Here is a 27,247-nt window from a genome sequence, read left to right as displayed (position 1 = left end):
CATTTTAAAAATATATTTATAAAACTTTTAAAAAAATAGGGTTGGCGATTGGACTTGGTTCGTTAAGGCTAGTAGGTCGGGCCTGACTTGGCTTGCATGGTAACACGTCCAACACTAGCAAGGCCAAGCTGGCTCAACCCAACTCATTTGACATCTCTAGGAAGACCAACAAAAACTTGTTGAGAAAATTTTAGACATGCATTGAGTTATATTGAACTTACTAAATATACAGTTATACATTGACATGATTGGCAAGTCAATTTATGTAGCATTATGGCTTTGTGTTATTGTTATTTACAGTGGAAGGGAGTTCTCAGTTATGATTGTTAGTAATACTTCCTAGGTATTTCTATTAGTTAGGGTTTCTACTGCCTTGGAGCAACAGGTAAGGTTGCTCCTTTGTGATAGGAAGATTACAAGTTTAAGTCGAAAACATTGTCTTTGCAAAGGGTAAGGGTATGTACAAGGATGACCCTTGCATGATCTCACAGAATGGTAGCCTTGTGCATTGAAGACCCCCTCAATGTTTTTATTTTCCTTATAATTTTGGTTTTCATGTTTTTGCTTTTCTCAAATTAATAGCACTTATGATTCTGTTACTTTAAATTTTTGAATTTCTGTTACTTTAAATTTGACTTGGGTTAATTGATGCTATGCATTCTTGATTGTTTTATTATTATTGCCTATTGTAATTGATCCCTTTCTTTATGCCTGTTCTAGGCCCTTGAGGTTATTGAGCCTGACCAGAAAATACAACTTGTGCATGAACTTGATGGGAATGTCATGAAATGTGTGCGAGATCAAAATGGAAATCATGTGATACAGAAATGTATTGAATGCATTTCTACAGACAAAATTGGTTTTATTATCTCTTCTTTTAAGGGCCAAGTTGCCACACTTTCTACTCATCCTTATGGGTGCCGTGTTATTCAGGTATTGTTTTGCAGCTTCTTTGGTGTGATGTTTGATGAGTTTCTTCTATTATTATTTTATGTCTGATTAATGCCCCCTTGTTTCTTGCACTATCCTAGAGAGTATTGGAGCATTCTTCAGATGGATTGCAAAGTCAGTGCATAGTTGATGAAATCTTGGAATCTACTTGTAATCTTGCTCAAGATCAATATGGAAATTATGTCATCCAGGTTGGCTATTTTTGATTGTCTTTTCAGCCTTCTTTCTTTTGTTCTCTTCAATAAGGTAATGTGGTCATATCATGACCCTTTTTGTTCCTCATTTATGTTCTCAGCTCAGGTTTTGTTGTTAGTAATCGCTGACAATTTCTCACCTAGCTCCGACTTGAATTATGTTATATAACTTCTTTCTGTAAAGAGAAGGAATAATTTATTTTCTTATTTTTTTTGGTTGAGAAGTAATTGAGTATGTTAAACAAAAAGCTGCTTAAAGGAGACAAGCCTTTGCAAACGATCAGTAACAACCTAGAGGTCAATGCTATCTATTTACAAATAAAAATAAATCTTCTAAAACCTTCATATCGGGAACCAAAAAAACATGGAACAGATAATGAATCTCAAACAAAAAAAATCAAACTCTATTTGTGCTTATGGTGCTCCTGTGTCTTTCAGACTATATGCACAAAATACCAAGAGAAAATGTCACCTAAGTTGTACGTTGACCACCAAAAGGATGACTTCACTCCCAAGAATGCAAGAAGTCCTGCACTATAGCTGGCATAACCTTTTTGCTTTAGTTTTGTTCATCTTCATCCCTGTTAACACATTTCATCTTCTTGAGATGCATGACTACTTCAGATTGTGGGTGCATGTATAATGGATGCCATGTGGTGAGTCTGGGAAGTCCTTTTGACATGGCGATCTCCTCCAGGCGTGGCAAGAGATCCTCTTCAGGCTCCACATGGCACTAACAAAACCTCCTTTTCTTTCCCAGGTTTTATGAGTCAGTCTTGTGAGGTAATTCATAAGACAATTAACATCATGCAGTCAATTAGAAGATCTTCATTTTATCACTGATCAAAGTTGATCAGTATTCTTTTATGAGAAACAGATGAAGACGGGAAACAAGGAGGCAGCGTGCTATAAAATGATTGAGGCCTTTCTTTTCTCTTTAAAACCCAATAATCTTATACCTGATCCCAAATGGAGAAGCAATTGCTATCTTAAACCTATTTTTCAACTGACACAGTGTGGATTTGTTGTCTACCTATTTGGCTACATGGTTTTTGTTTGTGCATGCATGTATAATTGCACTTGCACATTTTATTTTCCCCCCTCATTTCCTTTTTTTGGGGAGGGGTGGGGGGGAGGGTTGAGAAATTGGCTTGCAATTGAACAGATCAAAAGAAAATTGCTCTCATTGATAAAACCTACAATTTTGCAAAGCTATCACTTCATTTATAACTGATCTGTGTTCAGTTTGGATTTGGTGTTTCTTGTCTGACTTCACTTAATATGACTTGGATTTGAAGCTATTGGTTGAAGCTTAGTTTCATTGATAATTTATTTTCTCGATCTAGAATTTTGCAAAGCTTGCACTTCTCTTCAGCTTGGTTTGGTGTTTCTTGTCTGACTTCACTTGTTACAACTTGGATTATTGGGCAAACAAATTGCCAATCCAAAATCCTTAATCCAAATAGTTACTGCTAAGATTTTCCTTCATAACTCCTCTTTGTTTATCTTTCAGCTAACCTGTCAGCAGAAGATTGCCAACTAATTGACTTACGTAAAAATGTTCCCAAGCGTTGACTTTATTGCTGTTTCTCCTTGTATTTTCCAAGGACAAAAGTAATATGAAGTTGAATTACAATACTTTAATTCTAAGTGGAGTTCATAATTTGAGTATTGAACTACATGAAGTTTTATTTTTCATTTTTTTTATTTTTGTAATTTTTGGCTGAATAAATTCACTGCCCCTTGTCCTTCATGATTACCAGGATTTATGTTGCTCCTATGCTAATGATCATGACACTGCTCTCGAGTTGGTGCATAAATTCAGGAATGGGATTTGTATGATACTTGTAGCAGCAAACATCATGCCATCAAGAATGCTTTGTTTGACTGCATAGGAGTTTTAAGTTTTTCTGGTTAATTATTTAACTATTGTTATGGGACTTAAAACTGTCCTGTGAGTTGGTTAATTTCATGATACCAACGAGATCAACCACTATCACAAGTGGATATTTTCTGATATTTGAATAAGCAAAAAATGTCTGGGAGCTGAAGCACACTTGTATCCGAATACTACTTCACTTTCTTGAAGTATACTAGAATAAGTCTGCTGAAACTACCTTTGTTGCATTAATCTTATGAACAGCATAACACTGACATCAATATAATGAATAGTTAATTTAAAATGGGCCGATTAGATTAACAGTTCTTTCGGTTTCAAATCTTGCTTTACTGAGTCATTTTAATTAACTGGAATATTAATTATTTCCATATATATATATATATTTTCTTTAACTCCCATTTCTCTGATGTGCATGTGTGATTGGTTGAGTGCACAAAAGATCAACCCTAAACTGCTTTTGTGCCTTGAGGGGGAATTTCTTACTGTGTGAGCTAAGATGATACCCAATTCCTGGATATATATATATATATATATTTGGTTTCTTTCCTTTTATATTCTTCATATCCTGAATTGCATTCTGAATATATCAAGATTGCTTAACTGCTTGCAGCATGTTTTGGAAAGAGGAAAGCCTTATGAAAGAAGCCAAATCATCAGCAAATTGAGTGGGGAAATTGTCCAAATGAGTCAACATAAATATGCATCAAATGTTGTTGAGAAGTGTTTGGAACATGGTGATGTGGCTGAGCGGGACCTCCTAATTGATGAGATCCTTGGGCAGTCTGAGGAAAATGATAATTTACTGGTAAGTGGATAATTTAGTTCCTGCCCTCTGCTATTGCGTGCTTATGTGATATCAGGAAAGTAGAATAGTTTTACTTGAAAATTAATTTGACTTGATCCACATGTCCTGCTAATCAGTAGGATGAGATCCAGGCACTAGCCCCACCTATATTTAGCTCAGGAGCTACCTAGATTTATCTGAGTTCAAGGTCTCTTACTAGGAGGAGGTGTGATTTGTGAAATTCTCTTTAGCTTTTCCTTTTTGGAGTAACCATGATATACCTGTAAATAATGATTAGGTCAAGCTTCATAGACACCATACTTCTACCGTGCATCAGTGAATGGGTAATGAAAATGGAGTTCCTTCCAAGAGGGACAGTTTTGGGGTTCTCAGAAGACAGGAGTATAGCAGTTAACAGTTAAGATAATGAAATTGGTTATTCCTGTCTGGTTTTTGAAATCTCATATGTTGGCTCTTTGTTTTCCCTCCCTTCTGTCAATGTTTGGCTAGGGGTTGGCAGGATAGATTAATCACCACATATGTAATTTGTGGTGATGTTTGTAAAGTGACTGCACAAAATATATCCTTGTGCTTGCCTGACAAATATTTGCACTTAAACAACAAATTGAAATATTATGGAAATCCTTATTTTACAAATAAAAGCAATGGGAAACATCTTACTTGATAGTGTACTTAGTATTATGAACATTTATATTGTCTCCCATTTTTGAAAATAGCCTGGAGTATGATATTATACTAAAACAGTTTGTTCATTGCTATAATACGAGGAAACTTTCAGATTTACATTTAGTAGTTGCTTACCTTCTAATCTTGTGTGGGGGCAAGTTTTGGGAGGTCAAGCTGTTTCAGCTTGTCTAATACCAAGAGTTAAACATGGCTAGTTTTGCAATTTGCTAAGGCTGTACTGGAAAAGTATTACCATTCCTCAACACAACAGTGATGAGTTGTGTGTGTAAAGCTTTCTAGCTCAAATAATTTCAAGAATTATCTTTTATTTGGATACAGCATCTATTATTTGAAGCTTGTATTGATTAAATGTGTATTTTGTTGAATGATCTTCTTATTGGCATCTTCTAGATAATGATGAAAGACCAGTTTGCAAATTATGTGGTCCAAAAGATCCTTGAAACAAGCAATGATAAGCAAAGGGAAGTTTTGCTGAATCAGATCAGAATACACCTTCATTCTTTGAAGAAATACACTTATGGAAAACATATCGTTGCTCGCTTTGAGCAATTAGCTGGTGAAGGTGCGTGGATTTTCTATTTCTATATTCCCTTTGCACGTGCATGCATTACGATGGTAGTCATCTGTAGTGATCCATATAATTTATTTTCTGCTGATATGCATTAGCTTATTTGCTGGTATTTTGATATTTTTTTTTATTCTTCTACTATTTGAAGCATGGAAATCATACAATTAAAATATAATAAATCAATCTGGAAAATTCTTACACTAATAAGATAACTGAAGGAATGAGCTCATTGGGTAACATCTCCTTCATTGTATCTACAATACATAATGGTGGTGCATGGTTATGGAGTGGGGTGAAATTTCCTTGTTCACATTATATCAAGTTTTGGCTTGCTTGTGAATCAATATTTTATATGCTGACTTTTTGATTCACTTGATTTTCATTTAATATGGTGAAGCTATGGCTTGACAGAGGCCTTCCAGCCTCTTACCTCCTAGGAAGGGCATGTTACTGTCACGTCCAGCTTGTCATGTTTTTTCCTATGCACTGAGTTTTGTACTTGCAACTAAATCATTACTTTGTCTATTCCGTTGCACTATGACTACTACTATTATTACTGCAGCAATCTCTTGTTTTTCCTGCTGATGCATAATGCTAGTTTGGCACCAAAATTTATTACCCATAAACCACAATTACTAGCAATATGTGTGGAAATATCGATTAGGCCACACACATGCATTTGTAAAGAAAAGGCCACATGCACATATAAATCATATCGTGTTTCACTTTTTTCTTTCTTCATGAGATGAGTGGTTGCTGGGCCACTGTTGGATGAAATCTTCTGTATAAATTTGCTAATGATACTTTTGTTTATTTCTGAAGCAGAAAGCAAAAACCTAGAGAAAAAAACTGTAACTGCTTATTGTTTGTTTAGTTGCAGAATACATTTTCCAGTGTTTTATCTCTCGTTTTCCTTATTCACATAGAAGTTAAAAATTGCATTCAATTGTTTAATTGTTAACTATAGAGAACTATGCATTCTTTTACGTGGATTGTTTTTTATTTGATCTTAGTATTGTAAATACTTGCCTGTAGTACGAATTGTACCATGAACTGCTCCCTGTTACCCATAAAACTGTTAAACATAAAAGCTAGCTTATTTGTGATAAATGGGGGAAACCATGTCTCAAATGCCGGTTTTTAAAATATGGAGCTGGTTCAAATGCAACTGTTATCTATAGAAACTATATTTATAGAAACTAGACAACTAGAACATTCAACGTTGTAAGACTAGAGTGTGTAGGATAGTGTACTCTGTAAATATAGAAAGTAGAATATCCTAAGCACAATCTGAGGATCTAGAATGTAAATATAATAGTGTAATGTGTGTCTGCAAGAAACAGAAAAATACAGAATATTTCTCTCTTTACATGGTATTAGAGCCAGCCCGTTTGCCCTAAGTTTTGCCCTAGTTGAGCAAGCCCTTTTACCTGAGTTGAAGCAGTCCTTGTCGTGCTTGATCATGAGGTGCAGTTCCAAGCCTAGGTAAGCCCCGTTCTAGGTGTGCTTGGTGTGCTCACGACTGTTCTATTTACAATCCTGTTCAAGTTGCAGCTGTGGCGTGATCCTGTTGAATCCCGATAGTGCAGTGAGTTGAGTTCCCAGTGGATACTCAAGTATTGGCTCTTCCTAGTTTTTGGCAGCCAGTTGTGTTCTTGGTGGTGACTCGAGTATTGATTCTTCCTTATTTTGATCTTGTTCTAGTCCTCTCGTGTCTACCTGTTCCAATCATCCAATCCTTCCTGTTGGTCCACTTGAGTTAGTTCGGTGTAGTTCTTGATAGTGGTCCATGAGCCAGAAACAGCTAATGCTACTGAACAAGTAGATGTTACGGGGGTAAAGACTGATTTCTGATGTCATTCATGACAACAAAAATCACAAAACATAAACTCAATGGTGGGAACTATTTAGATTGGAGCAAAACCGTTAGGGTATACAATCGTAGCACTGAAAGAGATGACCACCACACTGATGAACTGCCATCTAATGCTGCTGCAAAGAAGGCATGGTTATGTGAGGACGCTAAGATATTTCTGCGGATCCAACACTCTTATCGACATTGAGATAATTGGTCTAGTAAATCATTGTGAATTTGTTAAGGAGCTTATGGATTACCTAGCCTTTTTATACTTCGGCAAAGGTGATGTCTCTCGCATCTATGATGTGTGTTAGGAGTTTTACCGCCCAAAGAAACAGGATAGGACCCTTATGGAATATTTTATGGACTTCAAATGAGTGTATGAAGAGTTGAATTCTTCTTCCATTTAGCACTGATGTAAAGACGCAACAGTCTCAATGTGAATAGATGGCTGTTATGAGTTTTTTTGGCAGGATTACCAACATAATTTGATGCTGCTTGAACGCAAATTTTGTCTAGCCTGAAGCTTGGATCTCTACATGATATTTTTACTAGGGTTTTACTAGCAGAGAATCCTCGTCCTCCTCCAGGTACCAACTTTGCTGTAAGTCGCAATAACTGGATTGCAAATGGACATTGTGGTGGTGGTGGTGGAAAGGGTGGTTGGAATGGTTGTGGAGGGAGGCACAATGGTGATACTAGTGGCAGTGGGGGTTGCAGTTCTGAGATAGTAGCAGCAGACCTATGTGTTATTACTGCAATGAGGTTGGTCACACTAAATGTACTTGCTAGAATTTCACGGGAAACCCTCACAACCGCAAGTTGCCGATATTGTTACTCATGATAGGAGCCTTTCACCTTCTAAACAAACAATTTTGATTTCTACTGATGGATCTGCTTGTTTTACGCAGTACCATGTTAATCCTCCATAATTGACAAAGGGTCTGATTTGGTATATTCGAGATTAGAGAAGGATTTAGGAGAGGAGAAGTTACGAGAGAGGGAGAGAGAGAGAGAGAGAAGATACGAAAGAGAGAGAGAGAGAGAGAATAACAGAATAGAGAGAGAAAAAGAGAATATTTATTCATCACATGCCTTACAATCTGTGGCTGTGGCCATATATATAGCTCATAGCTGGGGAGTAACCCGCTGGGAATGTACACCGGGTGAAACATTTCTTGTCCTCAAGAAATTACAGAAGTTGTGCGACTCAGTGGAATTGTTTGAGAAGATCAGGCAAGTATTCCCAAGTTGTGTGATTAGGGTGCAGGTGACTCCACTGCACCAAGACTTGGGTGAGAGGTATGGAATTTTGATGGATGACTCTTTTCCAGCACTGCAAGCAGCTCCCACCCTTGTTGATGAATCTTCTTCCATATGGGGCAAGTCCAAGCTGGTTAATTCAGTCGGCCCCACGAACTTTTTTAACAGTGAAACGTGGAAAACAGGGTGATCATCAACTTCTTCCGGTAATTGCAGCTTGTATGCCACCCTCCCGATCTTGGCCAAGACAGGAAAATGCCCATAATACTTTGGACTTAACTTTGATGTAGGGGTCATAGAAAAAAACTGTTGCTGAAATCTTTTGACCTTCAAATAAACCATGTCTCCCACCTCAAAAATTCTCTCACTTCTCCTCCTATTTGCCATTTGCTTCATCTTGTTCTGTGCTATTGTCAACTCCTCCTTTATCATCTTCCATGCTTCATGTCTTTGTTGCAAATACTGGTCTGTGGCTATTTCAGTTCTTGAATATTACATGACAACAGGAATTAAAGGTGGCTTATATCCAAAGAGGGCCTCAAACGCGGACCTCTTTAAGGATTGATGGAAGTTTGAATTATACCACCATTGTGCTTGTAGCAACCACCTATTCCAACTCTTGGGCTTAGAGAAGCAGATGCATCTTAGGTAAGTCTCTAGGCATTGGTTCACTCTTTCGGTTTGTCCATTAATTTTGGGATGGTATGTCGTTGACATGTGCAACCCCACTCCGAATTGTTTGAATAGCTCTCTCCAAAAGTTGTTGGTGAATACTTTGTCCTTGTCCAAGATGATGGATAGGAGTAGCCCATGTATCTTCACCACAGAGTCTTAACAGCAACCTTGCTACCTTGGGGGCTGTATAGGGATGAGCCTGTTAGAATCCCTATTCGTCAGACATACTAGAGACATAAAAAGGGTGGAGAAGCAAGGGTAGTTAAGGGAAGAAAATTCAAGGGTAGAAGAGTCACATTCAGTTGGAGAAGGAATATTCACTCACGTGGTTGCAACGGAATGAGGATTACGTATAAAAGGGGAGGGAGGAGGAGAGAGAAAGGGGCTGGAAATTTTGGAAGAGTGATCGTGGGAGAGATAAGGCCCTCTTGAATTGGCCTGTTTTGCTTTCTTTCATTGTTTTCGTTTACATCATTGTTGAAGCTACTGTAATTGAGGAATTCCTACTATTTTTGAGCTAAAATTCAACCAATTGTGTAAGGGATCTACCATTTTGGTATTAGAGCATTGATCTATGGGGGTGATCGTCTCTGAGAGAGTGGGTGAATTGGAGGGATGATTGGAGAGTTATCAAGAGCGAATTGAAGGAAAGATGGGGGGTCTGGAGGTCGATTTGGAGTCTATGAGAAATGAGCTCTAGAGGGTGCAGAATATAGAGAAGAACATGGTGATGATGTTAGACCAATTGAATTTACTGATGGAGAAATGGGAGGACTAGGAGAAAGGGAGGAAGGGAAAACAGAGTGAGGAGAACCTACCTGTGGGCTCGTCCTTCACTGGGGAGGCCACGTCGGAACTTAGGGAACGGAGTAAGGAAGTAGGCGGTGGGTTTGATATCTTGGGGAGGTTGGAAGTGAGAAGTTGACGCTTGGCGATGCTCATGTTTAAGGGAGACGACCTTGATGGTTGGGTTTTTAGGGTCGAACAATACTTCTTCGTGAATCAATTAACGAATGCGGAGAAGTTGGACTCAGCGGCTCCCTGTTTTGAAGGAGCTTCTCTTTCTTGGTTCCAGAGGGAGCAAAGACAATGACGGGTGAGGAGCTGGGAGGGACTCAAGGCGATGTTGAGGAATAGGTTCAGGCCCATGCAGGAAGGCATGGTGGAAGAGAGGTTCCTTGCGCTCCGACATTGGGGGTCCGCTGAGGACTACTGCCTCTTCTTCGAGACTCTGACCTCACCGCTTGAAGGCATGCCAAATGCGTTGCTGGAGGGCCACTTTATCAACGGATTGATGCCGGTCATCTGAGCCGAGATGAGGGTGTCGAGGTTGATAGGGCTGGAGCAGATGATGGACCTGGCCCAACCAATTAAAGAGAGGAATCTGGTGATTCGTGGAAGCATTTTTGAACCTGGCCCAAACAGAGGGCAAGCGCCTTCGTCCCCAATTTTGAATCACTAGCGGGTAGTGATATGCCTCCTTTGCCGACGACACAAAAATCGGTGACGCCCAACCCCTCCTCCTCACACTGGCCTCTGACCGTCGGTAAGTGAAACAACCCCTCTTTCAAACGGTTGAGTGAGTTGCAAGCCAGACGGGCTAAGGGCTTGTGTTTCTATTGTGATGAGAAGTATTCGATTGGGCAAAAATGCAAGAATAGAGAGTTACAGGTAATGGTAATTTATGAGGAGGAAAGGGAAGACGAAGAAAAAGGCACAGAGGAAGTTGAAGCAGGGGGGAATTCAGGGGAATTGGGGGACACGGTCAAAATGGGGGAGATGGGGGAGCTATTCTTAAATTTGGTAGTGGGGTTAACCCATTGACAGACCATGAAAATAAAGGGGGAAGTAGAGGGCCAAGAGGTGGTGGTCCTAATTGATAGCAGGGCTTCCATAACTTCATAACGGTTGATCTGGTGCAGAAATCGGGACTGGTCCGGACACAAACTAGAGGTTATGGTGTGATCATGGGGTCGGGCATAGCTGTTCAAGGGGCTGGTGTGTGTAAGGAGGTGACCCTAACATCGCAAAATGTCGAAGTAGTTGAGGATTTCTTACTGTTGGAATGGGGGAGCTTAGATGTTATTTTTGGAATGAAATGGTTAGCCACCCTTGGGTTGACACAGGTGGATTGGGGACCATTGGTTATGAAATTTCGAGTGGGGGACACTGTTGTGACTTTGCAAGGTGATCTTAGTCTTAGCAAGACATTGGTATCCTTAAAAGTCGATGATGAGGGTGTTTCATGAAAATGGAGAGGGTGTACTCCTGGAGTTGGGAAGTTTGTCTGTTGAACTCATGGAAGTAAGGTGGAAGTACCTGATGGGTTACAAGAAGTGTTGGCATAATTTAGGGAGGTTTTTGAGGAGTCATGTGAACTTCTCCCTCACCGGAGGGGCAACCACAGCATCACACTGCATCCTGGGACTGCAGAGCTAGAGATAGTGGAAGAACTAGAATTCCTACCGGGGGTAAGGCTGGGTAGGGGAACAAATTTGAGAAGCCTTGATGTTCTTATCCAATGGAAGGGGTTGCCACCCCTGCCATGCCATCATATTCAGCATTAATTTCCTGAGTTTAACCTTGAGGACAAGGTGAATTTCATGGGAAGGAGTAATGTTAGAATCCCTATTCGTCACACATACTAGAGACGTAAAAAGGGTGGAGAAGCAAGGGCAGTTAAAGGAAGAAAATGCAAGAGTAGAAGAGTCACATTCAGTTGGAGAAAGAATATTCACTCACGTGGCTGCAACGGAATGAGGATTACGTATAAAAGGGGAGGGAGGAGGAGAGAGAAAGGGGCTGGAAATTTTGGAAGAGTGATCATGGGAGAGATAAGGCCCTCTCGAATTGGCCTGTTTTGTTTTCTTTCATTGTTTTCGTTTACATCCATTGTTAAAGCTACTGTAATTGAGGAATTCCTACTGTTTTTGAGCTAAAATTCAACCAATTGTGCAAGGGATCTACCAGAGCCATACTTACGAAATGGCCAAATTTGGTCAGTTTGTCGACTACCACTAACACAACACTCTTCCTTCTTATTTAGGTAGACCTTCCATGAAATCTATGGAGATTTGCTGCCATGCCTGATCTGGAACGTCCAGTGGCTGCAGCAAGCCTGGATACGGAACCTGCTCATGATTACAACGTTGACAAAGTGGGCACTCTAGCACATATTTGATTACATATCTTTTCTGTCCAGGCCAATAAAACATTTGTCTTACCTTGTGATAAGTAACATTTAAGCTTGAATGACCTCCTATAGGTGAGTGGTGCAAGGACTGCAGGATCCTTCTTTTGAGCTGATCATCTTCACCTATTACCAGCCTCCCTTTGCAACTCAATAACCTGGCCGACAAGGTATAACCATCCCAATTAGTGGACTCAGTTGCTAGTTGAGCCACAATATCCTTTGCCCATGCAGTTTGTTCATAACTTGGTGTGATCTCCTTCACCCAATTAGGCACCACAACTGAGATAGCTTGGTAACTCCTTTTTCCCTCCCTCCTTGATAGTATATTTGCCATGGTGTTTTCTTTCCCTTTTTTGTATTGTATGGTATAGTCCATCCCTAAGAGCTTAGTAATTCCTTTTCTCTGCAACTGAGTGTGCATCCTCTATTGCAACAGGAATTTGAGGCTCTCATGGTCAATCTTTATCACAAACTGGTTCCCCTCTACATAATATCTCCATTTGTCTACTGCTTTTAACACTGCATTCAGCTCCTTGTCATAAATGCTTAGTCCCAAGTGCTTTGGGGCTAAGGCTTGGCTGAGAAAAGCCAAGGGTCTTCCCTCCTGTACCAGCACTGCACCAACCCCTGTTTCGTATGCTTCTATCTCCAAAATAAAGGGCTTAGTAAAATCAGGTAGGGCTAGTTTAGGGGCCTGTGTCATGGCATTCTTTAATGTGTGAAAGGCTACCTCTCCCCTTGGATTCTGTCCAAAATTGTTCTTTTTGAGTAATTCGGTTAATGGTTTGCTTATAATTCCATAATCTTTGATGAATCTTTTATAATACCCTGTTAAGCCCAAGAATTCTCTTAGGTCTTTGACCGTGTTAGGCCTCGGCCACTCCACCATAACTGCAATCTTATTTGGGTCTGTGCTCACCCTTTCCCTAGTAATCATGTGGCCTAAGTACTCCACCTTCCTCTCAGCAAAGGTTCACTTAGATCTCTTTATAAATAGTTGATTAGATCCGAGGATTTTGAAGGCTATTTCTAAGTGGCTCTAATGTTGGTCAACAGATGGGCTATATATGAAAATGTCATAAAAAAAGACAAGTATGAAAAAGACAAGTATGAATTTTCTCAGGTAAGGGTTAAAAATGTGGTTCATTAAGGTGGCAGGGATATTAGTTATGGCATTACTAAAAACTCGTATAGGCCTCGATGAGTCATAAAAGTAGTCTTGGAAATATCTGTTGGAACTTATTCAAATCTGGTGATACCCTAATTTTAGGTCAAGCTTGGGGAAAACAGTGGCACCCAACAATTCGTCTAGGAGATCCTCTATTACTGGAATTGAGAATTTATTGCTGATGGTTAGGAAATTCAATTGGTGGTAGTCAACACAAAACTGTCAAGAACCATCTTTTTTTTTTTTAGTAGAACGGGGGAAGCAAAAGGGCTTTGACTCGGTTGGATTACGGATCTAGTCAGCATTTCCTTAACCAATCTTTCAATTTTAGCCTTTTGAAAGGGGAATGCCTATAGGATTGAACATTCACAGGCTCCGTTTTGGGTTTCAAATGGATAGTGTGATCAAGGAATCGGGTTGGGGGTAGGCTAGAAGGTTCAACAAACAAATCCTCAAACTTAATCAACAATGAATGTAAAGGGTCACTAGGTTGTACCTCGTTGAGAGAATGCAGTGTGGCAGTCGGTTTAAGACCTGAGTGGTCCACTCTTTCTACTGCTGCATTTCCTCCTGCATCTTCTTCCTAAACCCCCAACTCCATTGCATATATGGAAAGTAGCTGGGCTATGGTAGCTTCCCCATGCTGAAATAATTTCTGCATCCTTCCACCTTTCGCCAGTTTGCATTCACCCTCTTCCAAACTCCTTGTTAATTTGATCCTCTTACCTGCCAATTCGAAAGTCACTTCCAGTTTATTAAAATCAAAGATCATGGGGCTCACCATTTTTATCCAATCCACTCTTAGCACAATGTGGTAGCTACCTAACTTTAAAATTCGCAGGTATGTAGCGAATTCATGACCCTGCATCACCTAATATACTGAGCCTCCATTAAAAGTCCAGTTGTCTGTATCTCCTTGACACTATTCCTACCCCACCAGTTCCACAACCAATTGTTTGCTCAAGTATCCTCTCTCCTCTTGATATCTAGTATCGTCTGGGACGTCAATTTTCTTGCCTCGAGCAACTTTACTATTAAGGGAAAAGCCCTTCATATAATATGCCCCAAGGCAACCACTTTTGTATGTCTTTGATATGCTCAGTCCAGGTATAGATGTTTTGACGTGAAATCAAAGTAGGCAATAAAGTAGTTGGGAGACATGGAAATAAGGGTATCATTTCCAAAATCTTGCCATACTATATACCAAACTACACTATTCAAAGCTGGCTATCGAGAACGAGAAACCTAATTAGAAAAGATATCTGCTCTTCACCCTAATTGTCTTCGTTGAAGAAGCTGTCTCCTCATTTTTCTTCCTTATCTCATTTAGAATGTGAATCCCGTCAATTTGCTAAGCACCACTGTATGTCTTATTTCCCTCGAATTATTAAACACACTTCGTCTCCTTTTATGTTAGTCCATTCCGATGTTTGTGGTCCTTGTTTGGTGCCTTCCAACTTTGGATATCGATATTTTGTAACCTTTGTTGACAATTATTCTTGTGTTGTGTGGCTCTATTTAATGAAAACTTGCTTTGAATTATTTTCTATATTTCGTTCCTTCCTTGCTGATATCCAAACACAGTTTCATACTAATGCATGTGTTTTACGTAGCGATAATGCCGTTGAATATTTTTCTGCCTCATTTACCTCTTTTCTCTCACATGGCATTCTTCATGAATGGTCTTGTGTTTATACCCCGCCCGAAAAAATAGACATCTCTTGGAAACTGCCTGGGCTCTTCTTTTCCACATGAAAGTTCCTAAACCATTTTGAGTTTATGCAATCTCTACTGCCTGCTTCTTGATTAACCGTAATAGATTTCATTGTTATTTTTACTTGCCATTACTATTATTTTGCCTTGTTGGTTAATTAGTAGGGGCATTTATGTAATTAAGGACAATTTAGTTAGAAAGCAAGGTGTTTGCTTTCCTTGTATTTAAGCTATTGTTCTCAGCATTTGCAAATATATCCGGGGCATTATTTTTTTTTCTCCCTATTGCAATATGGTATCAAAGCACTAGGGTTTGCCTTGTTCTCTTCAACTTTTATCATCGTGTTTCGACCTTTTCCGGTGACCGGCGATTTCGTTTTCTCGCGCTCCTTTGTTCAAAGATTGCTATCAATTTCTTTCCTTCTGCTTCAATCGATCGTCCATATTTGTTTTATGGTGACGATAACACCAGATCTGTCTTCCTCGTCAATGAGCAATTCCGCCATTGAAGATGACTCAAGCCCTTACTTTTTGCATCATTCTGATAACCTTGGGTTGTTGCTTGTTAATCAATCGCTGACGAGAGACAACTATGCCTCGTGGAGCTGCGTGACGTTGATTGCCCTCTCAGTAAAGAATAAACTAGGGTTTGTTAATGGTTTGATTTCTTGGCCATCAGGTGATGAACCTCTTCTCAATGCTTGGATCAGAAACAATAATATTGTGATACCTTGGATATTGAATTCTGTTTCTAGAGAGATTTTTGTAAGTGATATTTTTTGATTCAACGCGTGATATATGGATTGACCTTAAGGAGAGATATCAACAAAATAATGGCCCTCGAATTTTCCAACTTAGGAAAGAATTGATGAATTTAACACAAGGACAATTGTTTGTGAGTGCATATTTCACAAAACTTAAGATCATTTGGGAAGAGCTTAGCAACTATAGGCCTACATGTTCATGTGGTGGGTGTTCTTGTGGTGGTGCAAAAGCACTAGTTGGTCATTATTGCACCGAGTACGTAATGTCTTTTTTGATGGGATTAAATGACTCCTATGCACAAGTTAGGGACCAGTTGTTAATGAATCCGATACCACCAATTAATAAAGTTTTTGCCCTAGTTACTCAGGAAGAGAATCAGAGGAATGCTCATAATTCTGCTGTTGATCCGGTTATTTTCTCTGTTAAGTATGATACAAATAGGCTTAATCAGGGTAAGATTTCAGAAGATGGAGAGGCCTATATGCACTCATTGTGGGGACGATGGACATACTATGGACAAGTGTTATAAGCTCCATGGCTATCCCCCAAGTTATAAACCTAAACAACGGAACAATAACCCTAGTCAAGCTCAGATTAATTCTAATCACATGAAGTTTGCTATTGTGAGTTAGGTGTCTGGTTCAAGTGCTTGTCTTCCTCAAAATCTGGGGGTATAAGGTTTTATGCAGTCATTAAACCCATTGCAATATCAACATTTGTTGAATGTATTGAGCTCCTCCCATCTTACAAGTGCCAAGAACAGTGTAGAATCTCCTGATGCCTCCTCCTCTGATCAGGCGTCAGGTATCTACCTCTTTATTTCTATTAGTCCTTTGGTTAGTTGTCCTAGATATTGGATATTGGACTCAGGAACCACAAGTCATATTTGCTTTAATCATTCCTCTTTTGTTGAGATGAGGCCTATTTAGAATGCCTATATTACTCTTCCTGATCATACTCAGATTTCAGTTCAATTTGTTGGTAGTGTTAAACTTACTCCACATGTAGTTCTAGAAGATGTTCTATATGTGGCACAATTCAAGTTTAACCTAATTTTTGTGAGCATATTAGTTGGGAAGAATGCCACGAGTCTCAATTTCTCCTTTCATGCCTGTTTTATTCAGGATACACTCACCTTGAAGATGATTGGCAAGGGTGGTTTGATTGAAAGGCTATATGTGTTTGATGTTGTCACTGGAGTTCCTAATAGTATAAGGATAGATAAGGGAAATATTCATCTTGCCACAGTAGCTAATGTTGTTAGTAAAGCTATTTGGCATAGCAGGCTAGTTCATCTTTCTTTTAAAAAGATGGACTCAATATAAGACTCAATTACATTATAGAAATGATGACAATGAATTTTGTTCTGTATGTCCTTTGGCTAAATAAAGAAGGTTGTCTTTTGTTTCACATAATCATCTATCAAAGTGTGCCTCTTGTTCATTGTGATACTTGGGGGCCTTCCATGTTCCAACCTATGTTGGTCATAGATACTTCCTTACATTGGTTGATGACTGCACTAGATTCACTTGGGTTTTTCTTATGAGGCATAAGTCTGAGGCTAGAACTATTGTTCCCAAGTTTTTCTTTTTGGTTGAGACACAATTCAACAAGGTGATTAAGAAATTTAGATTGGACAATGCTCCTGAATTACAATTTATTGAATATTTGCCTCTAAGGGAGTTATACACTAGTTTTCTTGTGTTGAGAGACCTGAACAAAATTCAGTTGTTGAGAGGAAGCATCAACACCTTCTAAATGTGGCTAGGGCATTGTATTTACAGTCCAAGATCCCTATTAAGGACAGTTTAGTTAGAAAGTAGGCTTTGTATTCCTTGTATTTAAGCTGTTGTTCTCATCATTTGCAAATATATTCGAGGTATTATTTTTTTCTCTCCCTATTGCAATAAACTGCATGCCTTCTTTTATCCTTGGGGGGATATTCCTTACTCTTATCTTATTTCCTTCTCAGTCTCTCTTCCCTGTTGAATCTCGTATCTTTGGCTACACATTTTTTGTCTGCGATGTCTGTCCTCACTTATCTAAGTTGGATCCTAAATCGCTCAAGTGTGTTTCTCGGATACTCCCGTACTCAGAAAGGTTATCATTGTTTTTCTCCTACTCGTGCCCGGTACTTGGTCTCTGCTGATGTCACCTTCTTTGAGACCGTTACCCTCTTCCCTACCTCCTCTAATCATGAGGATGCCCATGGGGATGATGACATCTTGGTCTGTGACCACTCACGTTGCTCCATTTGTCTCCTAACCCACCTATTCTTCAAGTGTATTCTCGCAAGGCTCAGTCTACTACTTCACATCCTCCACTAGCTTCTTCTTCATTTGTGGGGCCTCCTACATCCACTACTACCTCGATTATTTCATATGCTGGTTTGAGCCTTGATCTTCCCATTGCTCTTCACAAAGGTAAATGCTAATGTACTCATGTTATATCTTCTTTTGCTTCTTACACACATTTATCTCCTTTCCATTAGTGCTTTATTTCATCTTTCAATTTTGTCTCGGTTCCTAAATGTTTATCTGAAGCTCTCTCTCACCCTAGTTGGCCTGTGGCTATGGTTGATGAGATGCGGGCCTTGGATGAGAATGGTACTTGGGATCTTGTTCCTTTACCTCCCGGGAAGACAACTATTGGATGCAAATGGGTATTTGTTGTCAAGGTTAATCCTAATGGTTTTGTGGCTCGGTCAAAGCTTATCCTGTTGCTGAAGGGTATGCTCAAACCTACGGTGTTAATTATTCTGATACTTTTTTCTCTAGTGGCTGAACTTGCTTTTGTTCGCTTGTTTATCTCTCTGGTTGCTTCTAATGATTGGCTCCTTTATCAATTCGATGTCAAGAATGCTTTTCTTCATGGTGACTTACAAGAGCAACCACCTAGGTTTGTTGCTTAGGGGGAGTCTAGAAAGGTCTGTAAACTTTGAAAATCTCTATATGGTCTAAAACAAAGTCCTCGTGCTTGGTTTGGGTAGTTTAATGAGGTAGTTCAAGAGTTTGGACTTAAAAAAGGTTCTCGCGATCATTTTGTGTTTTATCAACAATCAAAGGCTGGTATAATATTGCTAGTCGTATATGTTGATGATATTGTTATCACAAGGAGTGACAATACAGGCATTGCATCTCTTAAGTCCTTCGTCCAGTTGAGATTCTAGACCAAGAACTTGGGAGAGTTGAAATATTTCTTGGGAATTGAGGTAACGAGATCTAAAAAATGTATCTTTCTCTCCTAAGGTAAATATGTCCTTGATCTTTTGATTGAAACAAGGAAGCTGGGAGTCGAACCATGTAGTGTGCCAATGATACGAACTTGCATCTTACAACTGATGAGGGAGAGCAATTTGGAAATCCTAAAATGTATAGAAGGCTGGTTGGGAAATTGAACTATCTAATCGTGACTTGCCCTGATATCGCTTATCCTATCGACATTGTAAGTCAATTTATGTCCTCTCCCAAAATGGCTCATTGGACTACTTTAAAGGAGATTTTGTGCTATCTCAAAGGAGTCCCATGGCATATTATATAAAAATCATAGGCACTCTAATATTAAATGTTTCACAGACACATGTTAGGCTTATTCTAAGGTTGACAGGAGATCGACAACGGAATATTGTTGTCTTTGTTGGTGGCAATTTGGTTGCATGGAAGAGTAAGAAGCAGAATATGGTGTCTCAGTCTGGTGCGAACTCAGAATATCAAGCAATGATAGTCAACATGTGAGCTTAGTGGATCTATCTATCAACTAATGAGTGAAATTGGATTGGGTAACCCTCTACCTATGAGGTTATGGTGTGATAATCAAGCTGCTCTTCATACTGCATCAAATCTAGTTCTCCACGAGAGAACCAAACACATTGAAGTTGATAGTTATTTCATCCGAGAAAAGATCCAGCAAAACATCACATCAATTGGTCATGTCATGACATGCAAACAACTAGGTAATATATTCACAAAAACATTGAATGATTTTAGAATTGACCATCTATGTAACAAGCTGGATATGATTAACACCTATACTTTAGCTTGAGGGGGAGTGTTATCCATAGAAACTATATATATAGAAATTAGACAACTAGAGCATTCAATGTTGTAAGAATAGAATAGGTAGGATAGTCAACTTTGTAAATATATAAAGTAAAATATCCTAAGCACAATCCTAGGATCTAGAATGTATATATAATAGTGTAACGTGTCTACGCAAGAAACAGAAAAATACAGAATATTTTTCTCTCCTTACATCAACCATAAGGTTTGGCAGTTAATAATAGGTAACACCTCTTTTCTATTGCCCCAGAAATCCGAAGGATTTCTTACAATTGTCATGTCCACATTAGATCTTACATAAAGGATGTTGTCTTTCTGTTCTGGACTATGCTCCCAGATCTCTCAGATCCAGCAGTGAAAATAAGCCCCCACTTTGTATCCCTAACAGTCTAGCCTTGTCTCAATAGCTTGAGGTAATGTTTGTTAATCAAGATATAGACTGAAAAAAATGGGATATGGAAAGCATCCCGGACAAAAGTGTTTTCCATTGTATTTGTTAAATTTATCTGGAAAGAAATTATATGACTTCTTATCTTGAATTTTTTAGATAAATTTATCTCTCCTCTCATTTCGGATAAGTTATTTTGGACTTTACTGATAAGTTATCTTGATGCAACTTTATCTTGCTCATTTTAACAAATGTTACCTAGATCTCTCCGGTAGCTGAGAAGACTCACTACCTCTCCCTCTGCCTTGATTTTCTCTCTCTTGCTCTCTTTCTCACAGTTTCTGAATCTCATTGAGAAAGAAAGTTCTTTCTGGTAGTAAAGAAGACTAAATATCTCTCTCTCTCTCTGTCTTGTTTTTTTTTTTTTTTATTTTTTTATTTTGCTCTCTTTCTCTCAGTTTCTGAACACCCCCCCCCCCCCCCCCCTGCAACCTTCTCTGTAACTACTGTTCCCAATCTCTCTCTCTTCCAGTTTCAGATGGTGGCTCAGTCCTCAATCTCTCTCAGGTTGATCTCTCATTTTTAGTCTTAGTCTCAGTCTCACTCTGTCTCTCACTTATCAGTTTTGACATTTGTGTTTGTAATTGTAGATAATTTATGATTGTAATTTAAACTGCATTTATTGTGTAGAATATGCATGCAAAAATATAAAAGGTTAAGAATTATATGCAACAAGATATTATTTGTAACAAGTTTTTTTGTTGGTTGGTTAATTGGTGACATTTTAAGCTTGAAATGGCTTGGATTGGTATTAATCTGGATAGGGAAAAATCATTCAATTAGGTCAAATGTACTTATTTGATCTAATAATTACCTCGTGTCAGAATTAAGAAATTTTATGATTTCAGAACTTTAGTACTGTCTTATTTATTACCTTGCCTACTATTTATGTACATCTATATTACACAAATTTTATGGTCATCCATAATTTATTTTATGTTTCTCTGTATTTCATCAAAATACTGAAATGACTGGAGATTGTTTGGCTTGGATGGCGTGCAGAAAGCGAAGCAGCAGAACAATAGATTCAATAGGGGCCTCGATGTCAGAATGGGATTAGTATGGGCTGCCGTTTGTTCCTGGGGAGTGGCTAAAAACAAAAAAAGAAAGAAAGGAAGAAAAATCTGTATGGCAAGAAGTCCACAGCAGAAGCAAAGAAAAGATGTTATGGGGACAGCTTGAACCATTCTTTCCCGAACATTAATCAATCTGCACAGCATCTCGTGGTAGTAGTTTGGCAACCGGATGGTACTTCGCAAGTGTTTGTAGTGTATTATATTTATATATATATATAATAAACTCTTTCCTGTATTTATTTGGGTGTGTATAGGAATAAGTAAGTATTGGTGATTGCCTGAAAAGAACTAGCGTTGCTTATGGTTGCTAAAGTAAAGTTGAATAGAATTTGCTTGCTTTTTCAAGCTTGTGCTCTTTTATGCAGATATATATTTGGGTATGTTCAGAAATGTATTTACTTCTAATGGTGGATGAAATGTTTATTGTGTAACATTGATAATTGGTTGGTGGTGACCCATAGGTTGTTAAAGTTAGTTTGACCGAGATGCAAGTGGTTTCCACTAAACTTCATGTGTGTTCTCTCTTATCTATGGCCATTCAGACGGTTTTTAAATTTAATAATAAATTATTACACCTTTTATACAAATGACAGTCCACATTGAAAGTAACGAAATTAGTCTATATGAGGCATCGAGTTGTTGTGGATCAAGGTTCCACGCTCGTAACGCAAAGCCAAGGCTGTGCAGCCGACAGAGGAACCGTGCTTGCATTTTTACAAGAAAAAAGTTATAACCGTGCTTGCATTTTTACAAGAAAAAAGTTTTACGATGATATTTTAATGTCTAAAATGTTTCATCTAAGGCGCAATGAGGTGCAATAAAATGAGGGGTGTTTATGTCATTTAAATGCATTGTGTAATTCAAGATGTACATAAATGATGTGTAACTAGCATGACTGTTTTTTACAAAGTTGTTATTTTTGCGTTGCAAAAGTCAACTTATTTTTTGTGAGGTGCGAGTTTTACCATAAGCAAGTTTTGTGCTATTACATTGGTATGTCACAATTAGACAATGAATTTTATATTTATGTCATCAAATGTCTCTAGTACACATCCAACGAGTTCTATATATACCCCCCCCCCAAAAAAAAAAAAATTCAAGTGTCCAATATATAAATAATACAACAAATCAACATCCAAACAGGTAAAAACAAAGGCATGTAGGCCTTTTCTTTCGTTTATGTTGAGTAGGAGCAACTATAGGCTCCTATTGTGCAACTAGCTAGGGACTTTTGTTGCCAACCCATGCATGGCCTATGTTGATACATTCTTCAATAGTGCCTTTAGTGGTGATTGGTGTTGTAGGGTCATCGGCAATGCCTCAATGGGGTGCCCTTGGCAATGGTACCTAAAATAAAAAGAATAAAAATGTATAAAACAATTAAAAAGATTGACATTAACTAAAAAAATGAGAAAACATATGTCACTACTAGGAATCCCAAGAGCGAGTTTTACTTGGTCAAGCTAGATTGCCACACTAGCTTGCTTCTAACATGAACTTGACCAGGTGGATGGATTATACTAGTTTGTTAAATACTTTAAAACATGTAGCATTTTGCTAATTTATTTTAAAATTGTGATATTTTAAAAAAATTCTTGTAGAATTCAAATAATACAGAACATTTTGTCTTTATCATATATATATATATATTTTTTTTTTCGTTCTAAAAATAATTATTATATTTCAAAGATGTAACTGTGTTTTTTATTGGATAAATTTCACCTAGAAATCCTATTTATTCAGATCATTTGCAAAAAAACTCCATGTGTTTTAACATTTTTCTCTCCAATTTGCTAAGTTATCTCTTCTTTTGTCCTTGGTAGTGTCCTCTTTTTTTTTTAAACTTTCTAGTATTGACATGAGCTTTTTGGTTGTAGTGTTCTTTTTCAGTGCTAATGTAACGTTGCAAGCGAATGTACAACTCGTTTAATGTTTTAGGAGGATTTTTTAATAGAGAAGAATCGAACCTAATATCTTTTTATTCATTAGATATAGTTGCAATAGCTAGTAAATCATCTACCTTGTCTAATTTGGTGGTGACAATTTGGAATTTTTCCATGTATATATTGCTTGAACATTTCCCCTAGTTTATGCTTGACTTCAAGAAGTATCGAACTGGACTTCAGAGGGCACTAATTCCCTTGAAACCTTTAGACATGCTAATGCTCCAAATGAAAGAATGTTTTGATACTTTCTTCACCAAGAATGTTTTGTTCTGAAAAATGTATTAATGCACGGATGTTCAAAATGATTAGGAACGGGTTGATTGAATACCTAGTGAGATAAAGGAATCATGATTGATGATACGACTCGAGATCTACGCCTCTAGTGTAGACTTTGCTCAAGGTCACGTGTATGACTTCACATACTTCACACTTGTTTGTGCTTTGACTTTTGGATTGAGATTGAGATGACTTCACCTAACATGATTATTAGGGTTTCTTGTATGCTTGCCACTCTTAGTATGAGAGCAACTTGTTTGATTGCTATGGTCTTGATCTTCCCTCATTTAGTTCTAGTGATTAAAATCATGGGGATGAGATTGCCAAGGCAGAGTATTTGCTTTAACATTGTTTATGATTCTTTGCTTGTTGTAATTAGTGGTTCAATCCCCGTTAGTATAATTTTAGAGACTGTTGTTTCTTTCATTGCCTTGATTGACTGAAATTTGATTATTGTGTTCAGTATTGCTATTCATTTCTTAATTATTAACAAGGATTTAGACCTACCTTATTAGCTCATTCAATTGCATGATAAGAGCTAAGAGATCTAGGGTTTTTGGATGATTGCTTGATTGTTTTTCTTCATGTTGAGTTTACGGATTGGATAGATGATTATTGATGATGTGATAATTAGTTAGGTGTTTTGCCATCTCGTAAAGTTAAAGAAACCTTTATTTCCATAGATGACATCAAATTGATGATGTAGGGACGAGACATTAATTGAATTTATAAGACTTCAAATGAGAGATCAACCATGTGCCAAAATGATCCAAATTTAAGGTTCGTGCATAGAAAAAATAAGAACATTTGCCCTTACGTTTAGTTGGTATAACACCACTCTGATGCTTAAATTAGTTAGGAAGTTGTGTGTGTGTGAGAGAGAGAGAGAGAGAGAGAGAGATTGGAAGCTTATGAGAATAACGTTGAATGTCATACCTTTGTCTCGCCATTCGAGGTCTTTGTATACCTTTTGGGTTGAGATTTGTGATTAAGATCACGATAAGAAAAAAATAAGTCCCGCTCATGTCGCAAAAGGATTAGTTGATTTCCCTTAGTTTCATGAGTCTATGATTGAGTTGAATTAGAATTACTGAGTAATTGTGGAGTATCTTAACATGAGTTTATGACGTCAAGGCATGTGGCATCAAGAATACTTGGGATGCCTATTTTATGAACTTTCATTTTAGGCTTGGATTTATCCATTCTCTAGATCTTAACGATTGTCTTGAATTGAGGGTTTATTGATGCTTTCAAAAGATGGTTTGACAGACAAACCCCTCAAGATCTTCTCGTGCTTGGATTGTGTTTGTAATGACTATCCATATTTTACTACAGGAGATATCTCAATTTCTATCTTCTTCCTAGATTGGACTTTTTTACTTTGTTATTCTTTGAGGAATTCGAAAATATGGTTCATTTGAAATAGTGATCCTTTGTGACAATAGAAGACTTATCCTATCTTGAGTAAAATTATAGGTTGATAGAGCATGGGTTCTAGTGACATGGTTTTTCATTTGATGTGAATTTTTCTTATTTTTTCCAACCTATCAATGGTATTACAATTGCATTAAATATTTTCTTGAGATTAGACCATATTTGTTATTTTTCGTATATTATTGTTGCATTAAAAAAATGAAAAACAAAAAGTCAAACGTAAAGAAAATAAATCTAATACCAAATTATATTATTTTGAATAGAAAATGAATCTAATGCCTCAAATTTTTTTTTTTTTGAATCTAACTAAGTATCTAAAATTTTGAAAACTATATTATTTTGTTTTTGTTTTTCTCAAATTAATTCCTTCCAAGGTAATGAACCAAATAAAGGTAGATGTACCGAGATATCTCTTAGGCCTGGAAACAAAGGTATTATAATGGGGTCGAATAAAAGATAAACCAAATAACACTAAAGATCCATTAAAAGAAGCCCATAAAAAAGATTTAAACAAGCAAACAAAAAAGAAATCTTAGAAAACAAAAAACGAGAAAGAAAGAGGTTTAGTGATGATGGTTACATCTTTTAGTGGATTTCACTCTACCATACCAATAACGTAGCACTAAGACAAGAAACTCTTTTAGAAATAAAACAAAATAGAAAGAGAGAAGAAAAATAGTTGACCCACGGTGGCTCACAACAACGAAGTGGAGATGGGAAGAAAAGGTTAAAAAAACAAACGGAGAAGACAGACATTTATTAGATTTTTATGACTTTGTGACATTAATTTATCATTTTATTTCGTTGTTTAAAGTTTTTAAAGAAGATTTTAATTGATAAAACTTTTCAAAGTCCATTAAATGTGTTTAGTCCCTACAAATTTATTTGAATAACTAAAATAGGAAAATGAGAGAACACTTGTTTAAATTATTTCAAAGAAATCTATATATATGATTCATATTTAATGTGATATAAAATGCTCAAAATTAGATTTATATATATATAAGATAGATGAATTTATATAGATTTTGACCTAAATTATAAAATATGTAATATATTCTGTAACTAGAAAATATATATATATTTTATTTAGAATTAGATTTTCTAAGAATGTTTCTGTATATATATTTAGTTGGGGGGGGGGGGTACTTTGTGGTATTCCCGAAAGGGTGGAAAGGTTGGTCCACGTAATTACGCAAATCCTGAAGGGCGGCGACTGTAATTGAGTCGTCCAATGGGTCGCTTGAAGAGTTAATTTAAATAATATGCCCGCCGTAAGTGTCGAATCAGAGTGGCGCAGCGGAAGCGTGGTGGGCCCATAACCCACAGGTCCCAGGATCGAAACCTGGCTCTGATATTAATGTTTTTGTTTCTCCCCTAATTGATTGATTGGTGTTCTTTTCTCCCTTTAATCAAATAGATCTCGATTTAATTTATTTTGTTTCTTCTCAGTTCTCCCACCTACACCATTGATTGGTTTATTTCTCTTTGATCAAATTGACTATTTAGATTCCATTTAAGTATAACTATTATGTATAGTTTAATATATTATTTGGGTGCAAAAGGTGAAATCTCTCACCTTAAAGACTTCTCATGCATGTGGAAGGGATTAATCATGGTACATGGCGACGCACCAAATAGGAGGTACAGTGCATGATATCCACAAGGAGCCACATTTACAAGAAGGTAAAACTCTCACATTGCAACTGTCATGACTCGAACCTACATCATTGAGTGTAATCTGCTACCTAAGAACTAACCGTGTTACGCCCGTAGAAACTAGTTCAATGTATTACTCGTCAGGCGAGTATGATTGATGGCAGTAATTATCTTTTTTATTTTTCATTTTTCAAGTAACTCCATTATATATAGTTCAATGCATTACTCATTAGGAGGGTGATATTGATGGAAGTGGTTACCCATTTTCTTTCTTACTTTTCAAATAATTCTTTTTTTTCTTTCTTTTATTTTCTCTATACTTTATCGATCGTCGCCGTCATCTTCTTTCTTTTAATTGTATTGTTGTGATGACAAAAATAACAAATCATTTGAATGTATGTATGCATGTGTTTTCTTTTCCAAAAAAGATTATTATTAGTGCCTTAACTTATCTTGTGATTAGAACCTTTTTGATGGGTTTTTCCTCAAACATCTCGCCCAATCTCATCGCTTTGTGTGTTAATTTTATATCATTTTTATTATTTTCTTTTGGAATTTTGAAGTTGTTGAGAGAATTGAATTGTATAGAGATACTTGTAATAAAAAATTT

General features: G+C 37.5%; 1 protein-coding gene and 1 non-coding gene across 7 annotated transcripts in view; both read left to right on the top strand.

Annotated features, from left to right (window-relative positions):
- LOC127789832 (pumilio homolog 5) overlaps nt 1–21,667 on the top strand; it is a 43,583-nt gene extending 21,916 nt beyond the window's left edge. For all 6 annotated transcript variants that reach the window (XM_052318848.1, XM_052318846.1, XM_052318849.1 and 3 more), the window contains 5 exons: nt 721–933; nt 1,032–1,142; nt 3,656–3,850; nt 4,928–5,099; nt 21,249–21,667. In XM_052318848.1, the coding sequence (XP_052174808.1) occupies nt 721–933; nt 1,032–1,142; nt 3,656–3,850; nt 4,928–5,099; nt 21,249–21,271 (714 nt within the window). In that variant the 3' untranslated portion in view covers nt 21,272–21,667. The remainder of the gene's footprint in view (nt 1–720; nt 934–1,031; nt 1,143–3,655; nt 3,851–4,927; nt 5,100–21,248) is intronic.
- A 4,596-nt stretch (nt 21,668–26,263) lies between these two features.
- TRNAM-CAU (transfer RNA methionine (anticodon CAU)) lies at nt 26,264–26,335 on the top strand. Its single transcript has one exon. It is a non-coding gene; the product is annotated as a tRNA-Met (tRNA).
- The last annotated feature ends 912 nt before the right edge of the window (nt 26,336–27,247 follow it).

This window comes from Diospyros lotus, chromosome 14, assembly GCF_014633365.1.
Source record: "Diospyros lotus cultivar Yz01 chromosome 14, ASM1463336v1, whole genome shotgun sequence".
In the NCBI taxonomy this organism is placed as follows: Eukaryota; Viridiplantae; Streptophyta; class Magnoliopsida; order Ericales; family Ebenaceae; genus Diospyros; species Diospyros lotus.
Note: the sequence above shows the minus strand (reverse complement) of the source record. Positions and strands in the feature narration are given on the sequence as shown.